The sequence below is a fragment of the Chrysemys picta genome, chromosome 16 (assembly GCF_011386835.1).
Source record: "Chrysemys picta bellii isolate R12L10 chromosome 16, ASM1138683v2, whole genome shotgun sequence".
NCBI classification, from domain to species: Eukaryota; Metazoa; Chordata; order Testudines; family Emydidae; genus Chrysemys; species Chrysemys picta.
In genome coordinates, this window is record NC_088806.1 from 15,951,760 (window position 1) to 15,971,545 (window position 19,786).

General features: G+C 55.0%; 1 protein-coding gene across 1 annotated transcript; it reads right to left on the reverse strand.

Moving 5' to 3' along the window:
• Positions 1–1,381: 1,381 nt before the first annotated feature.
• On the reverse strand, positions 1,382–19,162 carry PANX3 (pannexin 3). The gene is made up of 5 exons (XM_024107740.3): positions 17,135–19,162; positions 11,503–11,645; positions 8,936–9,150; positions 6,026–6,693; positions 1,382–1,985 (listed from the first exon to the last, which is right to left on the reverse strand). Exons 1-5 carry the CDS (start codon positions 17,313–17,315, stop codon positions 1,918–1,920), a joined length of 1,275 nt encoding a protein of 424 aa, XP_023963508.2. The 5' UTR covers positions 17,316–19,162; the 3' UTR covers positions 1,382–1,917.
• Positions 19,163–19,786: the final 624 nt, after the last annotated feature.

Here is a 19,786-nt window from a genome sequence, read left to right on the forward strand (position 1 = left end):
TGTCTCTTCCTCACCAAGCGCTGACCCCAGCGCCACCATTTTATTCTCTAGGTTAGTGAATAAAAGTTCTTGCTTTAAAGTATTTCTGAGTGCAAAGAGAGGGCAGCAAACCCACTGCCTGCTAAAACCCAACTGCCGAGAGCTGTGAATGCCAGCCCCTGCCACCAGAGAGCCCAGCCCAGCAGGGTGGGGGTGTTAGAAGGGCTCACACTCCATTGTGTGGAGCGGCCTGCTCTTAGTGGCATCCCGCTGGCCCTGTGGGCCCATCTCCCCCCTTTTCCTCAGCCCTGGCCGCCCAGCTGCCTGGCCAGCCCTCCCCTGCTGGTAACTAGTTACCTATGGTACTTACATGGCCCCTCTTACCTGAGTACTTGAGCCCCTCACAGGTCTTTAATGGAGTTATCCTCCCACCACCTCAGCACGGCCGGGCAGTGCTGTTAACTCCATTGTAAGCTGCATAGACAATGGCAGAGCAGGACCTGCAAATCACTGGCTAGCACACTAACCCCTGGCCCATCTTCCCTCACTAGCAGCACCTGTCCCCTTGTGTTTCCTCTCCACCTTCCCTGACATCATTCTGGGATGTATTAGCAGGAGTGTGTGAGCAAGACACAAGAAGTAATTCGTCCGCTGTACTCTGCGCTGATTAGGCCTCCACTGGAATATTGTGTCCAGTTCTGGATGCCACATTTCAGGAAACATGCGGACAAATTGGAGAGAGTGCAGAGAAGAGCAGCAAAAATGATTAAAGGTCTAGAAAACATGACCGATGAGGGAAGACTGAAAAAATTGGGTTTGTTTAGTCTGGAGCAGAGAAGACTGAGAGGGGACATAACAGTTTTCAAGAACATAAAAGGTTGTTACAAGGAAGAGGGAGAAGAATTGTTCTTCTTAAACTTGGAGGATAGGACAAGAAGCAATGGGCTTCAATTGCAGCAAGGGAGGTTTAGGTTGGACATTAGGAAAAACTTCCTGACTGTCAGGGTGGTTAAGCACTGGAATAAATTGCCCAGGGAGGTTGTGGAATCTCCATCATTGGAGATTTTTAAAAGCAGGTTAGACAAACACCTGTCAGGGATAGTCTAGATAATACTTAGTCCTGCCATGCGGGCAGGGGACTGGACTAGATGACCTCTCGAGGTCCCTTCCATCCTATGGTTCTATGATATAGCAGTCATGGAGGCAGTTGTTCTGACCTCTTGTTTCTAGCTGCTTTTAAAGCCTGACACCTACAGCTGGCAAGGGAGTGAGCCAGGACCATGTGCCCGGCCAGTTGGGTTGTAGTCCCCAGTGTAGGGCTGGTGGGTTCTAGTCTAGCACAATACTATCCTTCAGAGCAGCCTGCTTCCGCAGAATCCAAACGCCTTTAAAGCAAGAGCAATACACGGCATTTACTTTTTAATTATGAACCATTTTCCATTTCCTCTACTTAATTTTTAATATGGCTTCCTCAGCCCCCTGGGCCCGCTGGTACTCTCACTTCCTGTGGGGAAAGTAACTCCACTGAGATCATTTATGCTAGAGGAAATCAGGAGTATCTCCTCTGGCATCCATAGTTACACTGGGGTAGAATTGCTATGAAACCAGAATCGGGCCCCACAGCTGCACTGGAGCAGCTGGACCCAAGAGAATGGCAGGGTGAGGATTACACTGGTCCAGATAAAAACCAGTTTCATGGGCGCTGATCAATGGATCTGACGAATAACTAGAGTCATGAACCGTTTCAGCCATGATTACGTGGGTGGGATGAGTGCAGAGCCGATCCTGGAGCGGTAGCTGAGTGTAGGGCTGTGGCCTGAATTCACCCCATGGATTTGATTGTTACATTTGTTAGTCGTCCTCTAACATCTTGTCATCTTTCAGCAGGGGAGCTGTGATCGTCCCATCCCTGCTCAGCAATCTGTCAGGGTCCTTCACTCAGGCAGAGGCAGGCGGGCTGGGCTTGGGGCCAGCATTTCGTTTAGCTTCTCCTGTGGGTTTCATTTCTAGATAAGGGGAGAGAAGAGAAAGTCACCAGTGTATGTGGGTGATAGAAATAAAGGGGAAAGGGAGAGCCCTAAGGGATGTCACCAGCCTCACTAGAACCTGCTCCCCACCAGCCTAGCCCTCCAATCCGACTGTCTCAGACCGTCGGGATACACTCTTTGCTGCAGGGATTGCTGTAGCAGAAGGGTCCAGCTAGGTTGGTACCCTTTGTCCAAGTGTAGCCACTTTGCGGGGCTCCAGGAAGAGGCATAACGCCCCCCGCTTCCCTCATTTCCTGTCCCCCATGGAGTCAGTTCTCTGTGTAACAAAGGAGGGAATTTTCTCCAGCTCCAGCTGACACTAATGAGCACCCATACTAAAACACGAAGATGGCTGGCTCTTGGCATTTGCTCATAGCCAGCAACAGGGACATACTACACTTGTATCATATCCAGCGGCAGTGAGTTCCACCGTTTAATTATACACTGTACCCAGTTTCCTTTTATCCATTCTACATTTCTTGCTTTTCGCCACTGCGTGCCCTTTGTTCTCTTACAGGATGCTGAGATGGGGAAATGGGGCACCCTCTCCCCCCTTCATTATTTCATTCAGCTAAAGGTATCAGGGGATCTCCTTCTATTCTCTTCCCAGCAAAGCAGCCCCAGGTTTTTAGTGCTCCTGTTCCCTTCCACTCAGCTCCAACTCCCATCTCTACAGTCTGGTTCTCCCCGCTGATGGGATCCAGCCCCTTGGTCACAGTTTGAAGAGTGACTGTTCTCTCTAGCCACCCTCACAGCTGTTACGTGGCCTCCAGGGGTCGCTCTGTACTATGGCACTGCTGTAAGGGCATCGGGAGGCTCCCTTAGCGCTAACTCATAGTCATCCCTGCTGCCTGTGCATAATCATTGAGCGAAGGAAAGAGCAACAAGGTATCAGGCAGGGATAGGATTTGAACCTGGGTCCCCCACATCCCAGGGGAGTGGCCTATAAGGGAGGCATGGCTGCTGGTAAGGGTTGGGCTGCCCCTCCAGGATGTTTCTAGCCATAAGCATGGCTGATAGCTACACCATGTCCAGGTGACTCCTCTGACCCACCAGGCTCCCCCTGCCTGCCATGCTCTGCTGCACTCCCCTCTTGAAAGGAAGGGAGGCATGTCTGTTGCTTGCCGGTCATCCAGGAGCCGAAGCAGCTGTTACCATGGTGACTGGGCTGATCATACTCAGCATGGCCCTGGTGTTTTTCAGCCAGAGATCTCAGGGCACGGCCTAAAGGGGGATAAGGATCATGCTCCCCATTTTACAGAAGGGGAGACTGAGGCACAGATGGGGGGGGGAATCATACAGCCAATAATGGCAGAACAAGGACGAGAACCCAGGAGTCCTGGTTCCTAGGCCCGGGTTCTAACCCAGGACTGCACTGTCAGAGTGAGGGGGATGGACCGTCGATCGAGGAAGCAGCCCTGAGGCACACAAGACAGCTCCTGTCGGTGGGGACCAGCTGCCCGCGCTGGACCCAGACAGGCCAAAGGAAGTCAATTCAAGCTGTTCTAGAGCAGGAGGTCGGTTTACAGCCATGCTCCATTCCCTCCCGCAGAGCACGAGCGGCCAGCCAGACGTGGCCCAGTAGCGCACCCCACATGGCGCAGGAGCCAGCGAGCAGAATGGGGGCTGGGGAGAGAATTGGGAGAGAAGCGGGCCTGGAAATCAAAGAGCGCAGACCAGACAGCAGCTGCCCCAGGCCCAGGGGTGTGTGGTGGGAACAAGACAAGAGGTGTGTCAGAGGCCGCTGGTGCCTTTTGCTGGCCCAGCAGAGAGACACCGATGTGCCTGGGAAACTTGGCTGAACCGTCCCGCCTCGGCAACGTTTGCTCAGGGCACAGGGGAGCCCAGGCAGGAACCCCGAGTTTATAGCCCAACAGCTAACCAAGACCCTTCGGTGACCCAGGAGAAGAAGGGGCACAGGGCTCCAAGCTGCTGCCCCATGGCCTGCGGGGTCTGACCCCCAGCAGTGGCCCCCAACGGGCGGAGCTTCGGCTCCCTCTGAGCCTCGCAGACAGCCTGACTTTTAAGCTGCCAGCTCGCCACTGAAGCTGGTTCAACTGTTACTATGGCAGCCACCCGCCCACATGCAAAATCCAGACAGCCGCAAAATCCCAACTACCATGAAGCATCCACGACCTAGAAAGGTCCGGTTTGTCTAGGGTTACCATACGTCCTCTTTTTCCCGGACATGTCCGGCTTTTTGGCACTCAAACCCCCGTCCGGGGGGAACTGCCAAAAAGCCGAACATGTCCGGGAAAATGGCGGCTCTGCTCCTCCCCTGACTCTTCGGCTCTGTTTAAGAGCCGAGCTGCCCGAGCGCTACCGGCTTCGGGCAGCCCCCTTGCCTCCGGACCCTGCACCGCCGGAGCCCGGGAGGGGAAGTGCCCAGCAGGCGGCTGGGGTCCGGAGGCACGGGGGCTGCCTGAAGCTGGTAGCTCTCGGGCAGCCCGGCTCTTAAACAGAGTCGGGGAGGAGCAGAGCCGCCATGGCTGGAGGCTCTGCTCCTCCCCAACTCTTCGGCTCTGTTTAAGAGCCGAGCTGCCCGAGCACTACCGGCTTCGGGCAGCCCCCATGCCTCCGGACCCTGCGCCGCCGGAGCCCAGGAGGGGAGTGCCTGGCTGGGGGCGCAGGGTCCGGAGGCAAGGGGGCTGCCCGAAGCCCAAGCGCTACCGGCTTCACGGTTTGCTGGGCAGCCTCCAGACCCTGCGCCCCCGGCTGGGCGCTTCCCCTCCCGGGCTCCAGCTGCGCTGGGGAAGCGCCGGCCGGGGGCGCAGGGTCTGGGGGCTGCCCAGCAAACCGTGAAGCCGGTAGCGCTGGGGCAGCCCTTTCCTCGTGGCTGGGAGTGGGAGGGAGGAGGGGGCGGAGTTAGGGCAGGGAGGGGCGGAGTTGGGGCGGGGCTGGGGAAATGGGCGGGGCCAGGGCCCATGGAGGGTCCTCTTTTTTTATTTGCTGGATATGGTAACCCTAGGTTTGGACCTTCCGCACCAACCCAAGAGGGGTCCCGTTATGCCCTGCAGTGGGCGGTTGCACTCTTGCGGTTCAGGGTTGGTCTGTGGCACACAGTGATCGTCTAGGTTCATTACTATTGCAAAAGAAAAATTGGGGAACATGAGAAGGGCCGAGGGTTGTGGGGGGCAGACAGGTTCCCCCCTCTGCACAGAGCTGGGCAGATCCTGGGGATATTCCCGGGGAGTTTTCTGGGCCTACCCTTGTGCCCCCGGCGCGTTTGTGTTCTACAAATATCCCAAGCAGCTTTTGCCCACCAGGAGCAAGTTCCACAAGTGGAAGAGTAGCTCATGCTCCGACATGGCTAGTCACAGAAGTCATCCAATCGGAGAACAGAAAGAAGATCACATGACTTACGTAACGAACATGCCGTTTGAATTTTGCATTCTTAATGAGCTGCTGAGAAACGCCCTGCAATCCAGTAAGAAACATGGTTCTTGGGGGAGTGCTCAGAGGCGCTGAGCAGAACGTATGCCCCACCCAACACCCTGCCCCCCAGCTCGTCCGAGCGAATAAAGAAAATTGGGATATCACCAAAAACGCTCGAGAGCTTTGCAGGTTTCCAGCAGACGGGGCATTCACCACTCACCTGGCTCTGCCAGCAAGGCTAGAAGTAGCAGAGGGATAATTGGGGTGGTGCAGGGGGAGAGGAGAAGTAATGAGATGCAAGTAAGGAGAATTGAAGATGACAGTCAAGAAAAGATCAGCGCGCCTGTAAACTCTGGAATATTCCCCCGAAAGAAGCGACGGGAGCCTCCTTGCCCAAGATACTAAGAACTAGGTTGAACGGGGCATGGAGGATCACCTAATAGGAAGCTCTCCTGCCATGGCAGGCTGGCTACAGGCTAGGTGACCAGGTAAGATTTGTCCATCTCTGACTTTTAGCAGGGGGAATGGAGGCACTTTGCCAGCACTATGTCAATTTTTCATTGACTTCCCAGTCCCACTGAGATTTCCATGCTTTGATTCAAAGCAACCCAGAGGGAGAAAGGAAGATTCCATTCGTCTCTTACCCAGGATCTCGCTGCTTGGAGGCGGAGGAGGGTTTCCTTCGGCCCCTGCAGCGCAGGCCGGGTGTTTTGGTTTGGACGTCTCCAGGCCGGCGAGGAGGGTCATGAAATCCACCACGGTGTCGATGTGCTGTGGGCTGGAGGTGACCTCCCTCAGCGCGCACACCGCGTTCAGCCGGCTGAAAGACTTGAGCTCTGAGATATTGGCCTGCAGGAACAGGAGGAGGATGTTCAGGTCGTTCAAGGGGCAGGTCAGCATCTTCCTGCTGAGGAGGTCGAAGGCAGGCAGCATCTCATAGATGGACAGGAGGCGCTTGTCCCACTGGAGGAGCTGCAGCATGTTGTAGATGACCACAGGCGCCAGGAGGACATAGACCCCCCCGTTGGAGAGGCTGATCAGCTGGAAGACAGAGAAGAAGACCAGCTTGCAGGGAATCACATCGGGGACCTGGGGCTCATCCCGCAGGAGCCCTGTCTTGATGGAGCAGCTGAATTCATCTTGGAAAAAGACGTGGAGGTGGAGGAATCCCAGGTAGAAACAGGTAGCAGCGATGAGGAGCAGCAGCAGCAGGTTCCGCAGCAGGTAGGCGCCCACCAGGGAGTGCGAGCGCTGTTTGCAGGCCAGGTACCGCTCCAGCAGCGGGAACTCAAAGTACCGCTCCCTGCGGGCCCTGGGGGAGAGACAGAGGGGTAGTTGGGGCCAGTTCCTCAGCTAGGGTAAATCAGGTTACTTCACTGAAGTCAGTTTACACCAGCTGAGGACCTGGCCTGTAAATTCCACCTCTAGCGTTAAATCCCCGGGCCCCTGATGCCAAGGGGATGTAGTGCTGGATGGATCAGAACACTGCCCAGTGCATTAACCAGAATCATAGAACCAGAAGGTTAGAAGGGACCTCAAGGGTCATCTAGTCTAGCCCCCAATGTGACCTGACGGGTGTGTGTGTGTGTGTGTTAATGAATCAGTTTGTTTATACTCAGAACATGTTTTGATCAACTTTTTTCTCCTCTGTAGCCAACACATTTTAAGTAATTTTGTTTAATAAAAAGATCCGCTTTTAAATGCTGGTTTTGTGCATGTAATTGAATTTTAATTTCCACCCAAATGGAGCATGACGCAAATCACAAGGAAAAAATTAAATCCTCCTCTAGTCACTAAAAATTGCAGCGTTCACCCTTTGCTAGCATAATCAAAATGCAGAAATTAAGAAGCTGAGAAAACGTGTCTGGATAAAACGTAACCTCGTGGTTAGCAAAAAGTAACATGGGGTTTAGGGCAAAGGCTGTTATTTCAATCCACGTGTGAATGGCAACCCTCCAATGAGCATCAACCTTCCTTTAGGAAAATAACTCAAAAGTACAAAAGCAAAACAGGATTAAAATCGAGGCTTTAAATCAAGGTTTCCTGCCTGCTGATTTCCATCATGATTTAAATCAACCCCCCTCTCCCCTCCTCCCTTCCAGTAGATGAAATGCAGAAGAGCTACATAAAGGGCCTGATCCTGCCCACAAGCCAATCCACCCCCCACCCCCGCACTCCGTCAATGGGAGTTTTGCCTGCATACAGGCGGTGGGACCCTAAGGAAACCATAGAGATGAGCTTTGAAGTGCACCCAGCATAGGGTTGTTCATTACAGGAGCCCCCTCCCGCCCCACATCCCCTCCCACCATGGTATCTGCAGCCCCCTGGCCCTCCACTATTGGCAGGAGCCACACTGTGAATGTAGCTTATCCACAACTGCTTCCTGGAGAAGAAGCTAGAGTCATGGCTGCGGGGGTGAGAAGGGGGCAGGAGGCAGCGGGGGATGGGAGGAATCCCATGTGGGGGGAAGGGGCAGTGGCCGTCAGCTGGGGCCCTGCACTGTTACCTCCCCGGGGGTCTGCTGACCCTAGGCCCAGCCCAGAGTGCTCTGTACCCCGTTCACAGGCCCACCTCCAGCCGTGGGGCAACTCAGGCTCAGCCCCAGGTGGAGGGGGGCCCGTGCTGTGGATGGGATCAGACACACACATGCCGGACCAGATTGGACCACAGCCCCGTGTGGGGTGGGGGCTTCCAGGCACAGATCTCATAGAATATCAGGGTTGGAAGGGACCTCAGGAGGTCATCTAGTCCAACCCCCTGCTCAAAGCAGGACCAACCCCCACTAAATCATCCCAGCCAGGGCTTTGTCAAGCCGGGCCTTAAAAACCAAAAGATTCCACCAACCTCCCTAGGTAACCCATTCCAGTGCTTCACCACCCTCCTAGTGAAAAAGTTTTTCCTAATATCCAACCTAGACTTCCCCCACTGAAAGGAAAGGTCAAGGAGGGTCCTGAGGAGATGCCATCTGAAGTTGCAGGGGAATACCACAGGGGGAACAGTCCCTCTGCCTGACCAGGGACTTGAACCCTGGACTCTCAGATTAAAAGTCTGATGCCCTGTGGAGAGCAAATCCTGCAGCCCATCCCAGGCCGTCACAGAGGGTTCTCCACAGTGGAGGGAGTGGGGGCCCGGGTTATAGGGATCCACCACCCAGCTCCAGTCTGTGTCACCTTCCCCTCAGAGCCCCTGAGTGCTGAGGAACCCCCTCCCCACAACAGGGCGGGCCTGAGGGCAGTCTCGGTGAGGGAAGGTCCTGGTAGCATGGCCTTGGGGGAGCTGGGGCTGGGCAGGAACTCCAGTGCCGACAGGTTCAGGGGGCAGAGACCTGGCCTGGGGCATTGGAGGGCCCCTCCTGCCTGGACCAGTCCTAAGAACATTTTCCAAGAAGATCCCTCCACCTTGCCCCACTGCAGAGCTCTCTTGCCCTGGGTCTCCCAGGAAAAGGGCTCAGTCAGACCCCTGGACCCGCTCCAGCGAGATGGTGGCTGAGGGACTGTGCACGCTGGAAGCGGAGGAGGAACCCAAAGGGGTCAGTCCTCAAGCCACTGACTCACTTCTCAAACTCCTCCCAGAAGAGCCGGGCATCCGTGCTGGCCTGGCGGACCTTCACCATGTGCTGCACCAGGCGGATGGAGCGGTTGTAGGACTTGTCCAGCTCGTCGATGATGAAGAGCAGGTCGCTGTTCAGTGCAGGCGCGGCTGTGTATCGCCACAACAGGGAGGGCAGGTACATGGCCACCGCGATGAGCAGCAGGGAGTAGGGGAAGGCCTGGGCAAAGGACAATGCAATGGCTGAGACCAGCTTGACCGGCAAGAGTGAGAGCAGAACAGCGGTCAGAACAGACTATAACAGGAACATAAAGGACAAGCCGGGCAGCAAGTCAGGGCCGTTCAGGGCTGCACATTCTAGTCCTGAGGGCATTCTGCGCCAAAAAATTAAAAATTCTGCAGACAATGTTTTAAAATTCTGCAAACTTTTGCAAATTTTATTTGTCAAATACATTTGCAGGCTCCAGCATGGCATTGGGGAGCACAGATCACTGGCTGCACAGAGGTGGGAGATCACTGTGCAGCTTCCGCCCGGGACACGGGCTCAGCAGTGAGGCTGCACACGACCCTGACACAGTGCAAGGACCGGGCCTGTCCCAGAAACACCTCAGGGCCCTGCCCCTCCATGCCAGGTGCACCAGGTGTGGGCAGGCAGGCTCAGCAAGGCAGGATCCAAGTGTGGAGTGGCTTAGTGTGGGGGGATCCAGGTGTGGGGTGAGACAGTTCTGTGTGGGATCCGGGTGTGGGGGGGAATCTGAATGCACAGAGGCTTGTTGGGAGCTTCTGGGTGCAATGGTAATGGGACTCTGCAGGGGGATCAAGGTGAAGATGGTTGGGGCTCAGTGGGAGAGGGTCTCCATGTGGCGGGGATAGAACTTGGCAGAGGAGTCTGGGTGTGGGGAGCTCACTGGGGGCTCCAGATGCTGGGAGTGTAGGGCTCAGTGGGGTGGGGATCCAGGTGCAGCTGGTTGGAGCTCAGTGGGGTGGGGATCCGGGTGGCTCATTGGGGTGTCCAGGTGCAGCAGGAGTGGGACTCATCATGAGGGGTTCTGAGTGCGGGGGGGAAGGGGGGTGAGGCACGGCGGGAGGGTCTGGGTATGAGGGCGTCTGAATGCACAGGGGTTGGGCAGATGGGGGAGCAGCTGACCCAGCCCCAGATCCCGTGAAGAGGAAGAGGAAGTCCCGTCCTCCCTAGCCCAGCTGGGACTAGCAGCTGAGCCCAGCGCAAGGTAGGCACCACCAGACGGGTCTTCCCCAGTCCCGCCCCCTGCCCCATAGTGATTTACTTGTCTGCTGGCTGCCCTGGGCACCCAAAACATACTGCTGGGGAGGGTTGCATGACTGCTCTGCGGAGAAGCAAAGAAATCTGCGGGGGACATAAATTCTACGCATGGACAGTGACACAGAATTCCCACAGGAGTAACATTCAGGAGGCAGGGAATGGCCAGGATAAGGCTGAACAGCAGATTAGGAGCTGCAGCCCTGAGGCCTAACCCCAGATATAATGATACCGAGCGATTACACAGCTCTTCCCACCTGACCATCTCCAAGAGCTTTACAATGGCTCATCCTCCCCATATTACAGATGGGGAAACTGAGGCATGGAGCAGGATAGGGACTTGCTCTAGGTCCCACGGGAAGTCAGTGGCAGAGCTAGGGATTGAATCCAGTTATCCTTAGTCCCAGCCCAGTGCCCTATCCATGAGGCCTCCTGGGGGGCGGTGGGGGAGCTGGACAGACCCAGGGAAACTTGAACCCCAAACAAGATTGCTCTCCAAATGAGCCTCACAGATCAGGACAAGCCACTTGGCCCCTGGGAGCTAATGCAGGGTTTGCAGGGAAATAGAGGAGATCCTGGGTGGGGGATTCTTGGAAACGGCAGAGGTGGTTCTTGCTTCTACACAGAGGTGGTTTGTTCAGAAGCTCTGCGGGGGCTGCTCCCAAACACACAGAAGTGGCATTGAGGCCTCTCTGCCCAATGAAGTGACCATGACCATTTCTTTGAGATCTGGACCTTGCGCCAAAAGTCGCTGTCTTGTGACACCCAGGCTGGGTCCCTGCCATGGACTCTCCACGGGGCTGTCCCTGGAGACCACTCGGCAGTTTCAGCTGGTGCAGAATGGTGCCGCCTGGCTGATGGGCAGAGCTGGCTGCAAGGAGCACGCTACAGCAGAACATAACCACACCGACCCCCTAGTCACTTCTGGAGCCATTTGGCCTCGATCCCACAAGCCCCTGGTGGCTGGAGCCTGCCTGTCAGGTACAAATCTCCCTGCTGCATGCCAGGGCCATGATGGAGATCAGCAGGATTCCACCGGCTGGGGCTGAGGGCAGCGCTTCCTGCTCTGGGGCAAATTGGTCCGGCAGAGCCCCTTAGGGTGCAGTGCAAAGGCCAGCCCGTCCCTCTCGCCTTTGGCTGACGGGGGGCGGGGAGCACTTTATCCTGCTGAGTTGGGTTCTTCACCTGGGTCCTTTGCCCACCTGAATGCCACTGGCCCTGCAGATGCTGCATCGGGGGCTGATTTTCAGCCCCTTGAACTGCAGAGCTCCCCTAACCCATCAGCCCCGCTACCTTGAGAGTCCAGAGAGATTTGGCTGTAGTGTTTCCAGCAGCATCAAATTCATAGTGGATCAAGGAATCCCAGCAAGACGTATCAACGTATGCAGACTGCTTCCCTGTGAAGTTGGCGGGCGAGAAACAGCTGATCTGGGTCCCTGGAACAGAGCACGAGTGGTTACAGCAAGAGGCAGGGAGGAGCTGCTGGACTCACAGGTGGGGATTCCACCCACCACCATCCCCACTAACGCGAAACCCGGCTGCTCTGGAATCTCTGCGGTGAATGTGTGTCCAGCAGCCCCGTTCCAGCCCACTCCCCTCCCAGCCTGCAGCTAGCCTGCTATGCAGTGTGGATAGCACCCCCTTGTGGGCACGGAGCAGCCAGCAATGCCATGCTGTCAGCGCCGCCTGGGATTGCATGGGCCCCAATTTTAAACTCAGTGACAACACAGCAACATCTCTGCTGGCTGGGGTCAGGCTGCCTGATTCCCTGAAGGCTGGAGCTGTGTGTTGTCCACACGCCTCCCAGCTGCCTTGGGACTACACATAGGCGCCAACTCCGTGGGTGTTCCGGGGCTGGAGCACCCATGCAGAAAAATTAGTGGGTGCTCTGCACCCACCGGCAGCTCCCCATGGCCCCGCCCCACCCCCTTGCTCCAGCTCGTCTCCGCCTCCTCCGTGAGCGTGTTGCCATGTCCTGCTTCTCCACCCTCCCTCCCGGCGCTTGCGCCGTGAAACAGCTGTTTTGCGGAGCAGGAAGGGAGGGGGGAGGAGGGAGAACACGGCGCGCTGGGGGAAGAGGCGGGGCTGGGGCAGGGATTTGGGGAAGGGATCCAATAGGGGCAGGGACTTTGGGGAAGGGGTTGGAATGGGGGCGGGGCCAGGGGCATGGGGGCGCGAGCACCCAGCGGCGCCGCAGAAAGTTGGCACCCCCGGGGTATCCCCTCCCTCCCTGTCTCCCAAACAGCCCATGTAACACAGTCGGCTGGGCACAACTTGTCTTGCCCTGGCCCGAAAAGGTGAGAGAGTCCCTGTGGCAAAGGCTCCTGCCAGCCGAGGAACAGCCTCACTGGCAAAGCCAGGCTTGGCAGGAAAGTCTGGCTCCAGCCAGCACTGAGAATCGAGCAGTACGATACAAGCGGCTCAGCGCAGCCTCACTGAGCTCGTATACTGCCGTCCTGCCTGCAGCCACACCAATGCCCCCCTACACCTGGTCAGTTGCAAGGCACTCTGGGTACTTACCCCACCAGGGCCGGTTCCAGGCACCAGCCAACCAAGCACGTGCTTGGGGCGGCACCTTGGGGCAGGGCGGCGCTCGATTTTTTATTTTATTTTATTTTATTTTTATTCGGCGGCGCAGCACTCGGGGGGGGGCGGGGGCTTCGGGCAGCGTGGTGCTCGGGGGGGCGGGGCTTCGGGCAGGGTGGTGCTCGGAGGAGGGTGGGGGCTTCGGGCGGCGTGGTGCTCGGAGGGGGGGCGGGGGCTTCGGGCGGCGTGGTGCTCGGAGGGGGGGGGCAGGGGCTTGAGGAGGCGGGGGCTGGCGCGGTGCTGCGCTCGGAAGGGGGGCAGGGGCTTCGGGCAGCGCGGCCCTTGGAGGGGGGCAGGGCTTCAGGCGGTGCGGCACTGGGGGGGCGGGGCTTCGGGTTGCGTGGTGCTGGCGGGGTGGGGATTTCGGCGGCGCTCGAGGGGAGGGGGTACGGCGGGGCGGCGCTCTTCTTTTTTGCCTGGGGTGGAAAAAAAGTTAGAGCCGGCCCTGTACCCCACAAACCACTGGCCACTTCAGGGGTGGCAGGGCAGGGGTGGTCTGGTGAACTCCTATAGACCACTGGCTGAGGGATCCCTCTCTGCTCCCCCGTCTTTCCCCCAGGCCATGCCCCCAGGGACTCCACTCACTCTTCTGACTCCATGTCACACTATGTGCTCAAACCGAGCCACAAGCTTGCTGGTGGGGTTCATGCAGCAGGAATGCAGCTACCCGACAGCCCTGCAGCCCCCAGCTCCCCATCCCTGCTCCAGGCCTGTTAGTTTTGGAGGGGGCCGGAGGAACTGGCAGCTACAGGTGGGTCACTAGCTGAGACGCCTGTTCTGCCAAACTCCAGGCAGCTCACCAGGCTAGACTTGGTAAACGCAAGTGCAGTTGTTGGCTCAGGCCAGGCCAGCTAGGGTGACAGAACAAGCAGTAATGGTCTCAAGTTGCAGTGGGGGAGGTTTAGGTTGGATATTAGGAAACACTTTTTCACTAGGTGGGTAGTGAAGCACTGGAATGGGTTATCTAGGGAGGTGGTGGAATCTCCTTCCTTAGAGGTTTGTAAGGCCCAGCTTGACAAAGCCCTGGCTGGGATAATTTAGTTGGAGATTGGTCCTGCTTTGAGCAGGGGTTTGGACTAGATGACCTCCTGAGGTCTCTTCCAACCCTGATATTCTATGATTTAGCTGCCATCTTGCCCAAATCATTATTTTAGGTTTGGACAGGGCTATCAAGCATTTGCTAATGAAGGCATTTGAGATAATCCTGTCCCTGAAGATGATGAGTTCATTCCCGTAACACCATGTTCTGGTGCTTTACATATACACAGAGTTAGCCACAGCTCTAACACCGTGAATAGCCTACAGAAGGTAGAGAACCTATCAACTAGACTATTTCAATGTCCACTCAGGAGACTAATAACCTGGTGGCATCTCAATCTATGTTATAATCAAGGAACAGGCCAGCAAAAACACATCTATTTTACTCTCTCCGACTCCACCCGGCCTCCTGAACATTAAGCCCAAGAACAAATTTCTGAGGCAGGATGGAAATTACATCCACAAACCTCACATTCTCCGGTCAGACATACACAAATAGCCCCACAAACACACGTGTCCTCTGCTCCCATGACTAGAAACCCAAGCTTTCCTGGCAGAAACGTTAAATCACTGGCAACACAGGAGCTTAGATTCACAGATTTTAAGGCCAGAAGGGATCTCTCCTGAATAACACAGGCTTGTTACCCCTGTATTGAGCCCAATGACTTGTGTTTGGCTAAAGCATCTTCCAGAAAGCTGTCCAGTCTTGAACTGATGACTAGAGAATCCACCACTTCCCTTGGTAGTTTGTTCCAGTGGCTGAATAGCATCAGGCCTCAAACCGATCCCTACGGAACTCCAGCGGAACACCCCCATTCAATGAAGGTTCCCCACTAATAGCTACTTTTTGAGACCTGTTAGTTCGTTTCTAATCCATTTAATGTGTGGTCTATTGCTATTGTGGAGTGCTAAATTTTTTAAATTAGAATGTTGTGTGGTGCTAAGTCAAACACCTTACAAAAGTTTATTATAACTTACATACTTAGTTGGGCCATCCTGCTTGCTCTTTTTTAATATTAGCACAACATTAGCACTCTTCCAGTCTTCTTGAAGCCCCCAAGATTCTGAGATTTATAAAAAATTAATATCAGCTGGCCAGAGATCTCCTCAGCCAGCTCTTTTAGGACTCTTGGTTACAAGTTTTCCAGGTCTGCTGATTTGAAAGATTTTATCCCTAGATTTTCCACACTACATAACTTCTAATTTCTATCAATTGCTGTATATTTTTTTCCATTTGTTATATATTGCTTTCTTATTGCTAATTGCTGCGTTCATTTTGCCATTGAACCAGGAGGACTGTTAGCCAAAGCTGCTCTCTTTCTCAATTGTGGAATCATGGCTTTTTGGCCAACTAATACATTCTTTTTAAAGAACTCCCAGTTTTCAGTCACAGTTTTCTAAGTTTTTCTTTCCAATGTCACTGATAATTTTCCTCAGTTTAGGGAAATGAGCCCTTTTGAAACACCAAGTGTTTCTATTACTGATTGGGACTGGCCTCTACTTGCTTATATCAAAGGTGATCAGCTCCTGATCACCACCCCCTAGACAACCACCAACTTCAGTCCAGTGGTAATTCATCTTTAGTCATTAGAATGAGTCCAAATACAGTTACCTGGTGTTCGATGCAACACCCTTTGTGTTAGAACATCATCACCCATAAAAGAAGCTAATGATATTTTACTACTGGCCCCATGAGACCTCCAGCAGATGTCTCCCAAATTGAAGTCTCTCATAAGACCACAACTTTTCTGTCCACACAGTACAGGAAGGTTGATCCAGGGGTTGCTCACCTGGTCCAGCCTGCCTTGTATTCATTCTCTGACCAGAGCCATAACTTGTAGAAGTTAGTAAAAAATCATCCTGATAGTTAATTACATAGCAACATGCATTTGGGAATATTTCTTCATCGTCCCAGCTAAGCAGTGGTTGGCTTCTGTCATGAGGTGAGTATCCCTCATAAATGTCTCTCCCAGCAGGTCTAATTGTCGAGGATATTCTTAATATTCAGGGAAATGTCTAACCCTGTTTTGGAAGACGCTTAGCAGGTTTCCTCTCTAACATCATGTGGAGGGGAGTTCCACAGGCTAAACACACATTGTGTAAATAGGCATCTCCCTTTTGATTTTACTAGATGCTCTCTCTCTTCCAGGAGCAGCAACTGAACCAACAAAGGGGACTTAGGAAAGATTGTGACATAACTCCCTTATCTACCCCCCCACCCTCTCAACAAGAACACAGGGCATGTAGCAGTGGGATGGACAGAAAGAGGTAGAAAGCAAGGAAGCCAGACCAAAGCCTCTGGAGGCAGAAACAGATCATCCTCCAAGTCCATGTTTAGCTTGAGGTTAAGATGCATCCAATTGTGTTATCAATGCAACTTTGTGTAATAGGATCCCAGGCCAAGTCCTATAACTGGGGAAAGAAGAGTCAATTCAAGCACTGTCAGCATCCCAGTGCTGGCTGGGCTGGCTCTCCAAGAGGCTGCAGGGACAGAGAAAACCACAGCCTCCGAGAACATCCAGGGGCAGGAGAGAGAGAGAGGAGTGAGCGAGACCACCCATAACGCAGGCGACCAGCCAGTGAGGTGCAATGCCAACCACATCAGCACAAGAACTGGGAACTCCCAGGAGAGGGCAGCAGCCGTTGTTTTTGTCAGAATTGTGGCAAGTTATGTCCAAGGTTATATGCTGGCTAAGGAGTGGTCCCACCATCACCACCAGCAGAACCCTACTTAGATCAGAAGCTCTTTGGGGCTTCCAGTTCTCTTGGCACAGTGCCTTGCACCATGGGGCCCTGGGCCATGACTGGGGCTCCAAGACACTATTGCAACACAGCTGATAAACACCACAGACTCTCCAGGGGAGCACAGAGTGTTCACAGGAACATAGGAACTGACAGCCTGGCTCAGCCCGAGATCCATCTAGCTCAGTGGCCTGGCTCGGACAACGACCAGAACCAGATTCTTCAGATGGAAGAACCTTGCAGTGGCAGATGTGGGACAGTCAACACCCCATTAAGGTCTCACCCTAACCCCTAGTACTTAGAGGGTGGAGCAGGTACTGAAACAGCACAAGGTTTTATCGTCCTTCTGAAACTCTTCCACACCCCCAGAACTCTGACTAGTTCCCCATAAACACCCCCTCACTCCTTGAACCTTCCATGTACCTGTGATGCATCAGCAGAACTAGAGCCAGGGGAAGCCAGTGGGGTCCGTGCTGCATACCCTGCTCCTTCCCTAGATCTTTCTACCCTTAATGCTGATCTAAAACCAGTCCTGATAACACACCACCCTGCAACTTACCTGTGGAAAACTCCCGCGCAAATGCCAGGGACACCAGGAACAGGGGCAGCCCCACCGTGACAAACTTCACAACGCGGTCGCTCGGTAATTCCAGGCGAAGGCCTTTGGCTCGGGAGCCGCTCGGTTCCGGGAGCAAAGCATCAGAGAGCATGTACTCGGCCGCCGTGTGTGCGATAGACATGACTCCGGGAGCAGAGAAGACACAGCTGCTGGTGTTGTTTATGGCTTGATCCCGGCCGAGCGCTAGCTAGCAGGGCATGAGCACTTGTGGGGTTGAAAGCTGTATTTGCCCAGCATTATGTACCGGGCTGTGGTAAATGACAGCCCAGGCAGTGCACCATGTGCATTGCTAATTACAAGGGAAGCCTTTTCTCTAGGAAAGTTACAAATAGCCTTCCCGCACTGATTGCTGGGCCCTGGCGTGCCTCACCCAGCCACAGGCAACCCCACGAAAGGCTGCGTCCTTGTGGTTTTACAGCCCTCTCTCATAAACAGATTTATTTCTAGCAGCGATTTGAAGGGGTGTGGGGCTGCTGGGCTATTTTCGCATCCAGTAATGAGCAGGAGGGTTGGCAGGGAGGCACAATCCCACCCCCAGCTCCCATGCCTGGGGGGTGGGGGATGCACGCACGTGTCAGCTGTAATGACCTCTGACACTCGCTGCGAGGTGAGTGATTCTCAGCCAGGCGGATCCCCAGCCCTGTGGGCAGCCATTAGTGGCACGATATAGAGAGGCCTTTCTAGGGCCTGACACCGCCCCGGGCACTGCAGGGCTGCAAGGCGAGGATGGTAGGCGTTTGACCAGGCCAAGCCCCAGACTCCAGTAGACACTCACATGTGCACCTACCCGAGGGAAGGGACACCGCTGTGCTGTTCAGGGGAGACGCTGCTGAGCACAAGAGCTGACGGCCCCTCAGGGCAGGCAGAGAGGAGCGGGCAAGGAAACCTTACTAGGGATCTGCAGATCTAGTGCGTAGGGCAGATTTTCAAAGGTATCGAGGTACCTCACTCTCACAGATTTTTAAACATCTTTTTAAAGATGTTTAAAAATCTGGGCCTTGGTGCCTGTCGATGCCCCTCCAGGTCCAGCCTCTTCTCCAGAGCCAGCAGCCTTTGACCTGTGACTCTGCCTCTAGAGGTCCCAGTGGGGTCTTTTCCACACCGTTTCCTCCTGCTCGTTGCATGGGCAGTTGTACTCTTTCAGGGACAGTATCCCTGGTAGCAATCCCACTGCCCGCTCCCCCTGCTCAGGTGGCCCATGCCTGACCCAACTTGGTGCAGCACTCTGCCTAGTTAAGCTCAGTGGCAGGTCCCTTGTTCCCTCACCCTCATCCTGGGAAGAGCCCCACCCCCAAACAACCACCCCTTTATAAGTTGACCTGCTTGCTCAGGAGTTTGCCCCTACCCCATGGCCAAACCTTGCTGAGCCCCCCCCCCATGCAGGCTTGTCAGAGGCACTTGAGTGTAAAAGGCTCCCGTGCTTGTGCCCCTGGGCTCACTTATAAGGCCTCTCTGGTTCAGGGCCGGCTTTAGGAAGTGTGGGGCCCAATTCGAACATTTTTGGCGGGGCCCCGGCAGGGATGACTTAAAAAAAAAAAAACTACATAAAAAAACCCCTTTCATTTCTTCCATGTATTATTTACTTTCCATAACTATATAAATAATAACAAAATTATATATTATGTAGATTGCATAATGTATGCAGATGTATGTTAACCCTACCTAAAGTTCTTTTTAAAAAAGATGGGCCTGAACTAGAAATGAGCTCCGTTTCACAGGTGTGGGTCCCCACCACTCCCTGGGGGTGTGCTAGGGTGACCAGATGTCCCAATGTTATAGGAACAGTCCCAATTTTGGGGTCTTTTTCCTATATAGGCTTCTATTACCCCCCACCCTGTCCCGATTTTTCACACTTGCTGTCTGGTCATCCTAGGGTGTGCACCTGTGTGGGTCCCAGCTGCTCCCTGCCCCCCCTCATTGAAGCAGGTGTGCAGGGTTACTGCCCTGGGAACTGCAGGGCACCAGTGGACATGGGGCTGGCTGGAGGCAGGATAGGGGCTGACTGGAGGTAGGGTCTGGCTGCAGGCAGGGTGGTGGGTACTCACGGGGAGAGCACCTTGGAGCAGCTCGAGCAGCAGGACGCAGCCCAGGCCCAGCAGAGCAGCCAGGGACCCACCAAGCAGCAGCGGGAGCCCCAGGGTCAGAGGTCCGAGGAGCAGCGCCCCCTTCTCGCAGGGAAGCCGCTTAACAAACGGTTGTAAAACCGCTTTAAAATTTAAACAACCGGTTCATGCGAACCGGTGCAAACTGGCCCCTACTCACCACTGGCTGAGGGGCTCAGAGCCAGGCCCCAGCCCACCCTGTACAGTAAGTGCCCCCTCCTCCTCCCTCCTGGAGACAGGGGCTGGAGGTAGGGCAGGGGGTGCAGCAGGGGCGGGCTGGAGACAGGGGTTGGCTGCGGGCAGGGGGGCAGGGCTGGTGCAGGCAGGACAGGTGGTAGCAGCAGCAGCAGCCTGGGGCTCGGGCGCTATTTAAAGGGCCCGGGGCTCCCCTGCTTCTACCGCCCAGCCCTTTAAATAGCCGCAGGAGCCCTGGGGAAGTGGTGGGGCTCCAGTGGCTATTTAAAGGACGGGGTGGCAGAGGCAGCTGGAG

What these genes read in the sequence shown, in the direction of transcription:
- PANX3 (XM_024107740.3), bottom strand. Translation starts at nt 17,315, where the DNA reads ATGTCTATCGCACACACGGCGGCCGAGTACATGCTCTCTGATGCTTTG. An exon ending in TGCGCGGGAGTTTTCCACAG is followed by an intron (nt 11,646 to 17,134) that starts GTAAGTTGCAGG and finishes GCTCTGTTCCAG; the next exon opens with GGACCCAGATCAGCTGTTTC. An exon ending in TTCTGGGAGGAGTTTGAGAA is followed by an intron (nt 6,694 to 8,935) that starts GTGAGTCAGTGG and finishes TCTCTCCCCCAG; the next exon opens with GGCCCGCAGGGAGCGGTACT.